Below are 13,261 nucleotides of genomic sequence, written 5' to 3'. Positions count from 1 at the left end.
AAATTTTTTTCTTTCTTCAATAAAAGAGTTTGAAATACATCAAAGCTACAGGAAAATATTCTCTTTATATTCTCACTCTACAAGTTTTTCTACTTCATAGGTTTCATTTTTAGGGTGTGTGTGTGTTTTTGTTGTTGTTAAAAACTCACATATTAGCTCAGGGCTACACTGTGTGAGAACCATCAGTATTGCTGCTTCTGCCTCAGCATCTTGTCAGTGGAGGGTCTTCAGTGGCTATAAGATGTGGGGAGCTGTCATCTGGTGTCTCATGACAACAAGGTCTCCCTAAGTGCCTTCCCAAGAGTCTCCCTGGGGCTCTCTTTAAGGGAGCACTAACGTTGGTGCTGGGATTCACGCTTTCAGGCTTTCTGAGAAGCCCAGTAAGGCCTACCCAAGCCTCTATAGTCATTGTGAATTTTCTTGGACATTCTTTTTCCTTGTCTTGCAGCTACTTTTATTCTTGCTGCTTCTTTAGTTGTGTGTCCAGTAAGCAATAGGGATTTTTCAACTCCATAATAATTATGGAACCAAAATCACATACATGTTGTCAATGACCACTTTATAAAGCACCTGACTATACTGAAGGGAAAGTCCTTTCCTCAGATACAATCATTGTTAATAACCTTATCCCCTTCATGGATTACTTTCTAGTTAGGTATACGTCTCAAATATACTTTTTTTAAACATTAATTTATTAGACACACACAGAGGACAACTTCCGAGAATTTGTAATCTCCCGCTAGGGACCAAACTCACTGCAGCAAGTCTCATTACCCACTGGGCAATTTCTCTGCCCCATACTTACTTTTTTAATGCAAAATGAAAATAATATACATTGTTGTCACTTGTTTTTTTAACATAATATACATCTTTTCATATCAATAGACAGTAATATCAGTATGGTATTTTAGAAAGCAAATCTTATGGATAGACATAAACAGACCTGTTTTGTAAACACCACCTACAGAATTCATTCTTCACTCCATCAGAAATGTTGACCTTGACTGTCAGTATCTTCAAATTCTCTCCACGGTTAATGGCCAGAATCTGACACAAACACATGGCAAAGACAGATAATCAGTGAAACGATGATAAACTTAACCAGTCTACAGTTATGAAACAAATTAAGCACCTACAGCCAAAAACAGTATCATTTTTATTTTTTATTTACAAAGGAACATATGAAAAATAATTTGTACTTTCTTCAAATGGATCAGTTGGAAAAGTGTTTGCCACACAAGCATGAGAACCCAAGTTAAGATCCCTCACACCCACATAAAGGCAGGGCATAGAGGCTTGTGCCGTAATGGCAGCACCAGGGTGGCTCAGCCAGGCAAGATTTGGGAGCTTTTTGCCAGCCAGTCTAGTCAAATTAATGTGCTCCATGTCAGTGAGAGACCTTATCTCGAAAGCTAAGTTGAGAGCGGCAGAGATGGCTCAGTGCCTAAGAGCATCTGCTGCTGTTCTGGAGGACGTGAGTTGGGTACCAATACCCACACCAGGCACTTATAACTGCCTCTAACTCCAGCTCCAAGGGATTCTACTGCCCGCATCAAGCAAGCACACACATGCGGTGCACACACGCACACACGCACACACACACACACAGGCACACTCCCTACAATCAATTGATATACTGAATTATGTCAATTGACTAAAAAGAGCTCATGATCATCTTAATAGATTCAGAAACATCTGCTAAAATCCAGCAGCCCTACCTGATGAAAACACTCCAACTGAGAGTTGACCCTATTTTCTTAAACACAGAAATCAGAGATTGAGGCAGAGACTTAAGCTATAGCTCTGTAGTGGGATCAGGCAGAATTACTACAGAAAATAGCAGTAAGGAAGACAGACTAAAATCAGCAAAGGAAGGTCAACAGTGAGAGAAGCACCAGAAAAGAACATGAAGAAGGAAGGCCTCCTGGAAGAAGAAGGAAGGCCTCCTGGAAAGAAGGAGGAGGAAGAGGAGGAGGAGGGAGGAGGGAGGAGGGAAGGGAGGAGAAGAGGAAGAAGAGGAAGAAGAGGAGGAGGAGGAAGAGGAAGAGGAAGAAGAAGAAGAAGAAGAAGAAGAAGAAGAAGAAGAAGAAGAAGAAGAAGAAGAAGAAGAAGAAGAAAAGAAGAAGAAGAAGAAGAAGAAGAAGAAGAAGAAGAAGAGAGGAGGAGAAGAGGAGGAGAAGAGAGAAGGAAGAAGAAGAAGAAGAAGAAGAAGAAGAAGAAGAAGAAGAAGAAGAAGAAGAAGAAGAAGAAGAAGAAGAAGAAGAAGAAGAAAGGTCTCCTGGAAGAAGAAGGAAGGAAGGGCTCTTGGAAGAAGTCAGGCTGTGGTGTCAGTCCAGGAGCTGAGGACCGACTGACCTAGGGACAGCTGCTCCTTACTGCAGTGCTGCTGGTCCCAGCCTTGTGGCACCTTGCCCATCAGTCTCCAGAGGGGTTAGATGCTGACATATTTACTCGGAAGAGAAAAGGAGGGTTTACTGCCTCAGAGACTAGAAACTATCTGTGACCTGGCAGCACCCTTCAGGCACGCAAGAACCTAAAAGTTCTTCACACAACACAAGAGTGTTTTTCAAACTAGCGTTCTAAAACTACTCTGCTTTCTCAGGCATGAGCACTATCATTGCCAGAAGCCTGTATCAATCATAAATTTAAATTCATCCACTAACTCAGATATGACATGTATGAAACAAAACATTGCTTAAATACACACACACACACACACACACACACACACAGACAAAATATGATACCAAAGTCATTTCTGCAAAATGAATTTTAGTAAATTTATATGATCACTGGTACATTTATATATATGTGTGTGTGTGTGTGTGTGTATAGTGTGTGTGTGTGTATGTGTGTGTGTGTGTGTGTATGTGTGTGTGTGTGTGTGTGTGTGTGTAATAATGACTAAAAGAAGCCAGGGCCTCCCACACTCTAGGCAACCACTTTTTACCAGAACTATGCCCTCAGCCCTCACTATAGGTAGCATGACAAATCACTGTTTTATTATCTGTACTTGTAGTCTATAACTAAGTAAAATAGCTACATTGCACCTAAACATTGTAAAGTATGTGTTTCATCACCTATGACAAATCCAGTGGACAAAAAAGTAAAATAAGGAACCTTAGACAAAAAGGAACAGGGCTGGAGAGATGGCTCAGGGGCTAAAAGCACTTGCAGCTCTTACAGAGGACCCAGGCTTGGTTCCCAACACCCACATGGAGGTTTACAACCATCTGTAAACTCCAGTTCCAGGGAATCCAGTCTCCTCTTCTGGCCTCTGTGGGCAAATAGGCATGTCATATGGTGCACATACATACATGCAGGTAAAACAATTATACACATAAAAATTAAAAAGTATTTAAAAAATAGTGAACTATTTCAAATCTTAAAGGGCAGTGGTCATGTCCTCTCTATACTCCAAAAGCCACCACAACATAAATACTCAAGAAGTATTTGTGGGGTGAATGAGGACTCTTCATGTCATGCTACAATGAAAAAAACGGTGAGTTTCATGTTTACATAACCATATTTTTTGAAAAGCACACTGTGATAATCAAATAATTAATTATCATACAAAAGGTAAAGAATTCTAACACATTTCATTAGCTTCTCTACACAGGCTGCAAAATGTAGATAGGGAAAAAAAATACATTTTAAAATGATTAATGAGAACTTTCGCCTTGGGAGAATACTGGCAGTCTTCTAATTCAAACCATCCCCTTGCCTCTCAAAAGAACCATAAAATCAATAAAAAGAATAAATGAAATAATACAGGATGTCTTTAGCATTCATAGGACACAGAGAATTAGACTGGCATCAGATTTCTCAAATCAAAAACAGCATTCAAATTTGAGGATAGCTGGTTCACAACACTGCGAAATCACTAACTGTCATGTACATGGTGAAGAGTGTACATTCTGTACTGTGGACGTTTTACTACAGTTAATTTTAAAAAGAGAAATGAATTATGACTCCCTAGTCAAATAAAATCTATGGGAGTCTGACTCTATTAGAACTGCTCCCCATGAAATATTAGTGTCATTAAGGCTGAAGTGATGAAACACTAAACTATAGCTCAAAGTCATATAAAGAAATAAAGAACACTGGTTATGGTAACTACTTATGTAAATAGATAAACCAGTGCTATTTTCATTGTAACACCTCTCCTGCCACTGTGCTATTTAAATTACATTCTGCACAGTATACCACCTATGACCACATCTAGTAAAATAAATAGATATGTAGGTAGATAAGCTGAAAAATGAAATTAGAAGGCTGAGAATATGATGACTACGGTTCATAAAACCAAATGAGACCACATACACCGTATTCTAACAATTGGGCTGCAATTGTCTTGGGAATGGCCTGTGCTCACACTTCAGCGCACAGAAAGCAGGGCTAACGGACCTCACCAGACAGGAGCAAGTCACCTGGGTTATCACACTGTCAGCTCTAGTGAAAACTTTCAGTGTCACTAACTTCTCAGGGTCTTCAGTTCTCCATTTGTGAAGTCAGGAAAACATGACAGTGTTTTACAAGTTGTATACAAACTAGTCAATAAAATAGCATAAAACATGTAAATTCTTAATGAAGTAGTATCATTATTACTACTATCAGAGGCAGTGTTCTTACTTACCTGGTGGTGGTGGATGTTTCTTATGTTGCAGGAAAAGTTCTGGTAAAGTTGAAACTTATCAACATCTTTCTCATTTACTTTTTTTGAGGATACTTTTGCAAGAGATGACTGGATAGAAATGTATCTATTTTGGCACCTGATCAGATACACAAATATCAAAAAACAAACAAACACTTATGTATGCTTTACATTTTACACATTTATATGAAATGAAAGAAGAAAAAAGAAACCATTACCAAATGAAATTTAGTGAATGCTGTTCAAATAAGAAACTGGCATTACTACCCCATGAAAAGGACTCGGCCAGCCAGGCACCTTTAATCTCAACACAGGGGAAATTCTATGAGTTTAGAGGTCAGCCTGGTCTACATAGCAAGTTCCAGGGCAGCCAGGGCTACCTAGGGAAATCCTGTCTCCAAACAAATGGACATACTAGCACAGACCCTGAAAATCAATTTATGCAACAACACAAACCATCCAAAATGCTTGAGTTCAGATAGTCTCTATGAGCAGAAAAGACTGAAATTATTGATGAGAATCAGACCAATCATCTAGTCACCCTTCTCTAATCAGTGCAGCTGTCACAGTCAATTTAAAGATAAAAAAGAAGGGGCAAAAGGAGTACCAGGACAATTTATAAAACTGGTATGCTGGGTTAAGCAGTGGTTCTCAACCTGTGGGTCTTAACCCTTTCAGGACTGCATATCAAATATTTACATTATAATTCACAGCAATAGCAAAATTACAGTTATGAAGCAGCAATGAAATAATTTAATGTTTGGGTGTCACCACAACATGAGGAATTGTATTCAAGAATTAGGAAGGTTGAGAACCACTGGGTCAGAGATGGCCCAGTTGTTAAAGGGGAGGCTCACAACCAAAACCACAAATCTGGCACATTGAGGGAGGGAGGGAGGAAAGAGCTTTAAATGAATGTCTGTCTCTGTACCCATGCCCCACCCCTCTTTCTCCATCTCCTTCGTCTGCCTCCCAGAGTTGGGATTAAAGGCTTGTGCCATCATCACACCTGACTTAATGTCTCTTTTACATGAGATAAAAACTGTAATCCCAAGTAGGCTCTGACAAAAGCCTATTCTAACCTCATAAAACTAGACTGTGATGCCACAGCTGTTCTCTCCAAAGCTATGCACTTTGGGTCAGTATTTTCATCCATACCTGGCATCACACATTGCCAAGGCAACCCAACCACAGGCATAGTGAATGGTTTATCAATTTAACTGGATTTAAACACACCCACTAGATTAACGAGGCACACCCAAGACACTGTGAGTGTGCTGCCAAAGAGGAGGGACTGGGGAAGGGCCACAGCACCATCCCACGATGGGGGATGCATTTCACACAGACTGTTGAATAAAAGGGAAAAGGAGAAAGCCAGCCAGCACTGCTGTCCCTTGCCCAGGTTTCTGGGCCGCCATCATGTGAACTGCTGGGCTCCACCACGCCCTCTCTACCATGATGGCCTGAGCCCGCTGAAGCCGTGAGCCAACCGTTAAGTTGGTTACGTCAGATTTCTCACCACAATGACACAGGAGGAACTGAGACGACGGGTGAATCCCGGAAATGAATTGTCAACAGAGCAGACCCAGCAGAAGCAATGCTACCGACTCTGAAGGAACACGCATCCCTCTCAGACACACCATGTCAAGCAATGGCTTTAAACTGTGTTCATCAGAGCCTCCGATAGGCCCCTTCCCATAGTCCAATTAAAACAACTTTAACTATTTTACATACTAGGGCTTTGTCATTTGAACAGAGAATTCTAGCTTTAAAAAAAAGCCTGAAAACCAGTTTCAAAAGAACACTGGGTTAACACTAACCATGGGACCTTGATAGCATGAGTCCCACAAAGCAGAAAGCCACCGAAACAATTACTTACAAGTCCCGAATGAAGTCGAGTGTATCTTTGTCTTTAGCAATCATGTCTGCTAAAATATGCTGTATTCCTGTTTCGATGTCCTTGAGCTCGGAAAGGCCTTTAGGAGGGTAGAGGGAGACCAGAAGCAGGAAGTATAAGATTGGCTGTAAGGTCTATAATTAGACATATTAAACTAAATTCTAGTCAATATAAAAATCTTAAATTAACAAACTTAGGACAGAAAGGCATCACGGGAATGACTCACTTCCATTCCCAAAGAAACACTAGAAGCAACATGCTGCCCTTTCCTAACACACCATGCACTGGAGAGCACACAGCTTCGGACTCAACTGCTTAACTCTTGGCTCTACCACTTAACAAGGCTGGGACCTGGAAGAGGTTATTTGCCTTCTCTGCCTCAGTTTTCCATAAATATGGAGTAATCATTATTTCCCTCATGTAGTTACAAAGATTAAATGCTGTAAGAAACATGTATTCATGAATCATATCCCAAATACGGAACTTTGTGGGTTACAAAAATTTACCCTTTCAAGCAATTTTATTAACATTGCTCTTTTAGCATGAGGCACTTCCAGGTTGTAAGTGACCCATTTGAATGTCTCAGTCTCATAAAGACAACACTAGGGATTCATCTTCACAGTGAACCGTCTACAGGCAGTCTGTGGAATGCATGCAAGCACTTTCCGCTCGCTAATTCAGACAGAGCACGGCCCCTGTGGTGTCAACTCACATGCTGACAAGAGAGCATTTGCATTGTGTGCTCCTTCACTTCTCGTCTTCATTATTTCGTGTGCATTTTGCTTTTGTTGATTTACATCAAGGCTTGAACTACAGAAACCCTGAATGTCATATGTATGTTTTTCTGTGAACATAGTTTTCATGAGTAAAAGGTAGAAAAACCAAAGAGAACAGAACAACAAACTTATTCTGGCATAATTTATAAAGATAAAAATATCTATTTGGTTATGTTATAATAATTTGTGGTAATACTGAAGTAGTACTTACTGTAAAGAAACCTGAATTGAAATTAATAAGAACTCTACTTACATTTTAAGAAAATTTCTATATGAGGAAAATTTCAGTGACAAATTACTTTATAATATGGAAACCTGTATATGCTAAGGATTTAGAATGCTTACAGCACATAGTATGCAGTCATGTGCTACTATTCTCCCTGGATGGAGCTTGAGCTAAGAAAACTATTCACTATGCACTAACACCTGGAGCCCCAAGCCCCTCAGAGCATCATCACACACAAGCCACAAGCCCCCTCAGACCCCCCCCCCCCCCCCCCCCCCCCCCCCCCCCCCTCAGAGCATCATCACACAAGCCCCAAGCACCTCAGAGCATCATCACACAAGGCCCAAGCCCCAAGCACCTCAGAGCATCATCACACAAGCCCCAAGCACCTCAGAGCATCATCACACAAGGCCCAAGCCCCTCAGAGCATCATCACAGAGAAATTGAAGCAGCAGGGAGATAAGTCACTACTAAAAGTGGCCTACACTGAAAACCATTACTGAAAGCAGCGAACAGAAGGAATGGACAAGTTTGCTACAACAAAGGGACTTTGGTAACCCTCCTCACATGGAAGAACACCATTTGAAAGTCTTACACATGCAGTGAATCTTTAACATTAAAATTATGCTAGTCTAAGGACTGACCTTGGGTCAAAATTGCAGATTCTCAGACAATGGGAGCATCAAAGATAATTGTGACAAAAGCTTTGTAAAATCACTGCTAAGGGGAGTCCCTGAGTTACCTCTCTGTAGTAGTGGTTCTCAGGGAGAGGTAGAAATCACCAGCCTTTTGGGCAGCCGTTTCCTACTGCATGCCTGTTTGCTCTAGCCAGAAAGACTGGAAAAGCTCTCTGCATGTTGGAAAAAGCCCCACTCCTGGTTGTTCTACTATAGGCTCCAAGGTGAGCATTTCAGTAAAATCAAGACAAAGAAGGAGCAGTGAACCAGAAAATCAAATAATCAAATCTATACAGTGACAGAATCGGAGACATTTTGGAATAGTAATTGTGACTGTAAAAAGAAACTGAAAAGCCAGCATTTCTTAACACTTCGTCTGTAGTTGGCCTTCTCACAGCATCAGCACCATCAGGCCCATCAACACAGGGATGCTGGGATCCCAGGACAAAGCCTATCTTCGGTTCAGTATAGGTTTTCATTCAGATCAAGTTCTTAGTCTGTAGCAAGTAAGAAATGTCTTCTACTGAGAGTAAAAAAAAAAAAGCAAACCAAAATATATGGTTTCTAAAAGTATTTCTCTGATGAATAATAGGAATTATTAAAATATTTCTTTAGGAAAAAAACAACAACATGGTAATAGAATTGAGAGTGACCATGTATATGTGTCATGCATGAAGAGTAAGGGGAAGTGAGAAGGAAGAAACAGTTCGACAAAATTTAAAAAGCAGCGTGTGTAGCCAGCACTTGGGAGGCAGAGCCAGGCGGATCTCTGTGAGTTCGAGGCCAGACTGGTCTACAGAGCGAGATCCAGGAAAGGCGCAAAGCTACACAGAGAAACCCTGTCTCGAAAATCCAAAAAAAAAAAGCAGCGTGTGGTGGTTTGACAGAGAATGTTCCCCGTGGGCTCAGGCAATTGAACACTTGCTGGAAGAAGTGCTCGCTGGGATAGGCTTTGAGCGTTTACAGCCTCACCCTACACTCAGTTTGCTCTGTGCTTCACACTTGTGTTGAGGATGTGAGCTCTTAGCTTACTGCTCCTGGATCCAGTCCTCAGCACCCAGCCCAGAGAGGAAATGGAATCAGACTTTGTAAGAGTGTAACTGAATAAGGCAAAGCATAGCAAAGGAAAAACTAAAAAACTAAATGTAAATCATTGAAAATATAACTATAAATAAGCATTAAAAATTAAACAAATTTTTAATTTTAATCCACCTCTAACTTTAAATAATCCTTTATATTCCTGTCCTTTCTCAAACATATTAAAATGTATATGCTTCTGTGAACAGATAATTTAAATTTTACAGATACATATACTCAATTTTTAAGATCATAAATTCCCATCCATTGGAATATGGCTGATACACTGTATATCTCTATAATTCTGTACACGATATGGATTTTGTTGTCATAGACTGCCCCCTGTTGACATGTATGTCTCCCAGTTTGAAGAATCAACAGAAAGTCAAAGAGAAACTAGAAATGGGATGGAAAAATACAGGGTAGAGTTGGAGTTAACTTATAGGTGTACGGGCTAAATAAGCCTGGAAATCTAATGCACAAGCGTAAGGATTTCATTCATTATATAGCATACTGGAGTTTGGCGAAGAAAATAAATTTTAGGTGATCTTACCACCAAAAGAAGAAAAAAGTAGCTGTGTGAGACAATATACATATTAATTTGATTTCAGGTCAGTTTTGTTTGACTACAAAAAGAACTTAATTTTGCATATGTATAGAAACACTGTATATCTTAATACATATAATTACTTAAACATAAGAGAATCCATGTTTTTGAGAAATCTGGAATTTCAGTTTGAAGATGAGGCAAGAAAACAGCAAATTCATGTCTAGACTGAAAAGTAAGTCTCCAAAAAACAACAATAATCTTTTAAATCTTCTTCTTGGGCCCCATCTCATTCTCTCTCACATGGAAAGGCCAGAACACATTTGGAAGCAAATTTTACAAAAAGTCCCCTTATTACTTAGAAACAGAAATATAAGAGCAGGCTCCAATTTGTACTCTGTGCATGCCAGAAGTATTAAAATTCTTTTTGAAGAGGATATCTGAGTTACTTGGTTTGAAAAATAAATTAGAAATAAAACAAAGGCTTTGAAAGATAATAGGAGAATAGTATAATCTTGGGATATGGAGTGATTTCAATTAACAGTAAAATGTCAGTTATCTTAAAAGATTAATAAATTAATAATGAAACCAAGGCCTTCTATTGACTAAAGAAAGAGCAAGCAGGAACTGGGGAAACGTGTATGAGAACACACTTGCAAGTGAAGGAAGAAGAGTGCAGAGGCCTGGCAGGCAAAGCCCAGAGTAGAGAGGCTGTCAGAAGCAAGGGGTTGGCCAGGACATGTCTGCTAGAATCGCCTGCTCTTTACCTGCTGTTAACAGGCAGTCATACAGTCATTAGTGAAGACATGTTTGACTTCAGCATTTGCGTTCTAAACGCTGCTACGCAGCAGCAGGGCTGACATCATGTCGGAAGCCAGTACCTTGAACATCAGGCCTGATGTAAGACAGCAGGTTGAGCTGCCCTGGATTTTCCAGAAGTTTCCATGCTGCTCCTTCTAGTCCCAGCTGTTTTGCTCTCTGGGCTTTGGTGCCTTTGCTCCCCGTTTTATATGGAGCAGACTAGGAAAAAAGGCAGAGAACATATCATAGGAGTCTGTTTTCAAAGCCAAAATGAAAACGAGGCTGCAGGGCTAGAGGACATGCTAAGAATGAAACAGACATCCTTCCCTCTGATGCTCTGCCCTCTCCCCTCAGAGATGAACTCATACTAACTATCTAAGATTACGGAGGTGTGTGGTGGGTAGCTAGCTAGTCCAGCTTTGATCTGGAAGTACTACCCCCATTGAGGCTTCGGTAACTGTCACACCTTGTAGGCGGGGCCAAGACAGGAGCCCTTTAGACCTGAGATCCAGATGGGCCAGCACTCTTGGTTCCTGGATCCTGGATGCTGGAGGTAGATTGAGCAGAGTTTTCCAGAGAACACCGCCAGACTGCGCTACACCTTTCCCGGACCCTGTAACCTACCCCCTCACTTGTAAGTTACCCCACAAAATAAACCTCCCTTTTAACTACGTGGAGTTGCCTTAATACTACAACCAATATCAGTGTTATGCATCATATCTTTATCTTTATAATTTTCTATGTAATCTTTGCTTGGATTTACTCATCTTAAAACCTCATCATCTGGATGTTGAGTTTCCCTACTCATCACGTCACTCACAAGCCTTCTTCCTTCTGTTCCACATATCATCATCTCCAGATTCTCTTCAGACTTCTCTGATCATTTTTTCCCACATGTCCTCTAGAGTTGGCCTCCTCACTTGAATTTTAAAAGCTGCTGTTTCCAAGTGGTCAACCCTGACATGCTCATCCACAAACCCTTCCTAAAGTGAATTCTTCCAGGCCCATAGCTTCTAACAACCTTACCACAGAATCCATGAGGGATTGGCCTCTGTGAATACCAAGTCCCTTATAGAAAACGGAGTGGCGCTTCCATACAACCTAGGTACTGCTTCCGGTAAACATAAATCGCCTCTAGATTACCTATAACTAAGACTATGTAAACACTGGTTAGACTACATTATTTAGGGGAGGGTAATTTTTAAAAGTATGTACCTATTTAATACAGACAATATTCTTCAAATATTTTCCACCTGTGGTTAAGCACACAGATGTAAAACCAGCAAGTAACCACATGGCAGCTGTGCCAGCTACAGGCCACAGAATTCACGGCTTGGTCTCCAGCTGCGCCATCCCCTTTGCATTCCACGCTTGTACAATCTACTCTCCTTCCTCACGTGACTAGAAATTCCTTGAGGGTAAGAACTACTTACTACCGTATGTGTAAACCCAAGTTCCTGAGGCATTCAGTAAATATGTACTGACTAAAGATAAAAACCCTGATGAATTAAATCCCAGTGGCCGATGGCTTTAGCTTTTTACAGTGTGCTCTTTCTTAGTGATAAAAAGATCCGAAATCATAAACATTCAGTCATTAAGAGATGTTACATTAAAAGATAAAGTTCCTTACCACGTGCTCTAGCTCTTCAAATGTTTTACAGTTCAGCAAGGCTTTTAGCAAGCACTCAGACATCTTCCCCTCCTTCTTAATTTTCTGGATTGTACTATGAACCTTCTTTGCAACCGCCCTGGAATTAAAAACTTACATAGCATATGCGACCTACATGTCCAATCTTTCTTCCCAAGGCTATCTCACACTGCAGAAAGGGTGCAGGGAAAGTAAACAAATAACACAACACTGCTTTCTCTTTGACGCATTTGACAGTAACTTCACCCCCAAATACTTGAGGCTGCATTTCCAGGAAAGAGTAATGTGTAAATCACAATAAACTCACCAGTGTCGGGCAGTTAACCCTGATCTATCACTATGCTCTCCCTCGCAGACCTGAGGCCTTTTAAGGTTTCAGCAACAGTGCTGGTGAAGGCCTCTGTGGAGTCTCACTAGAGTATAGGTAGCTGTCAGGTGCAGTCTCTGAGTTGAAGCAATGTTCCAGGCTCTCCTGGATTTCAAAATCTCTGACTTTAAAATGCTTCCTACCCATTACTTCAAGTCTGGGCTCCTGGGATGTCACCTTACAGTTAAACTCTGAGGGCTCATGGCAGGAATAGCATACAAGTGACACTGTTCTTTTTACTACATCTCATGGAGAGACAAAAGATTTCCGTGTAGCCTATTACTAACGAAGAAGATGACACTTGTGGTTTCTGATATAAGCATTCTCTTTTTCCCTCTGTAACCAATACGTGTTTTGTGTAGGGATACTCTGAGACCATCTTATTCCTCACTAAACTTCGGATGTGTTCAATGATTTATTCATTTCACTGCAGACTTTTGGTTTCTTTATTTTTTATTTGGTGGTTATAATTCACCATTGTGACATATTTACTGCTCAAATTCCAGCTAACCGCTATATGCTTTTGACTTGCCCCTTTTACTCTCTGGGTACTTCTTTACTCTCTACCCCAAGCTAGCCCCAGCTCATCTT

The 13,261-nt window shown here is 40.6% G+C and overlaps 1 protein-coding gene across 1 annotated transcript in view; it reads right to left on the bottom strand.

Annotated features, from left to right (window-relative positions):
- The window catches only part of Srbd1 (S1 RNA binding domain 1), a 180,757-nt gene that overhangs the window by 143,453 nt on the left and 24,043 nt on the right, over positions 1 to 13,261 (bottom strand). The window contains 5 exon segments of the mRNA XM_028893161.2: positions 944 to 1,047; positions 4,637 to 4,772; positions 6,534 to 6,630; positions 10,736 to 10,874; positions 12,286 to 12,403. Coding sequence (XP_028748994.1) covers positions 944 to 1,047; positions 4,637 to 4,772; positions 6,534 to 6,630; positions 10,736 to 10,874; positions 12,286 to 12,403 — 594 coding nt within the window.

Source organism: Peromyscus leucopus, chromosome 22, assembly GCF_004664715.2.
Source record: "Peromyscus leucopus breed LL Stock chromosome 22, UCI_PerLeu_2.1, whole genome shotgun sequence".
Taxonomy (NCBI): domain Eukaryota; kingdom Metazoa; phylum Chordata; class Mammalia; order Rodentia; family Cricetidae; genus Peromyscus; species Peromyscus leucopus.
Note: the sequence above shows the minus strand (reverse complement) of the source record. Positions and strands in the feature narration are given on the sequence as shown.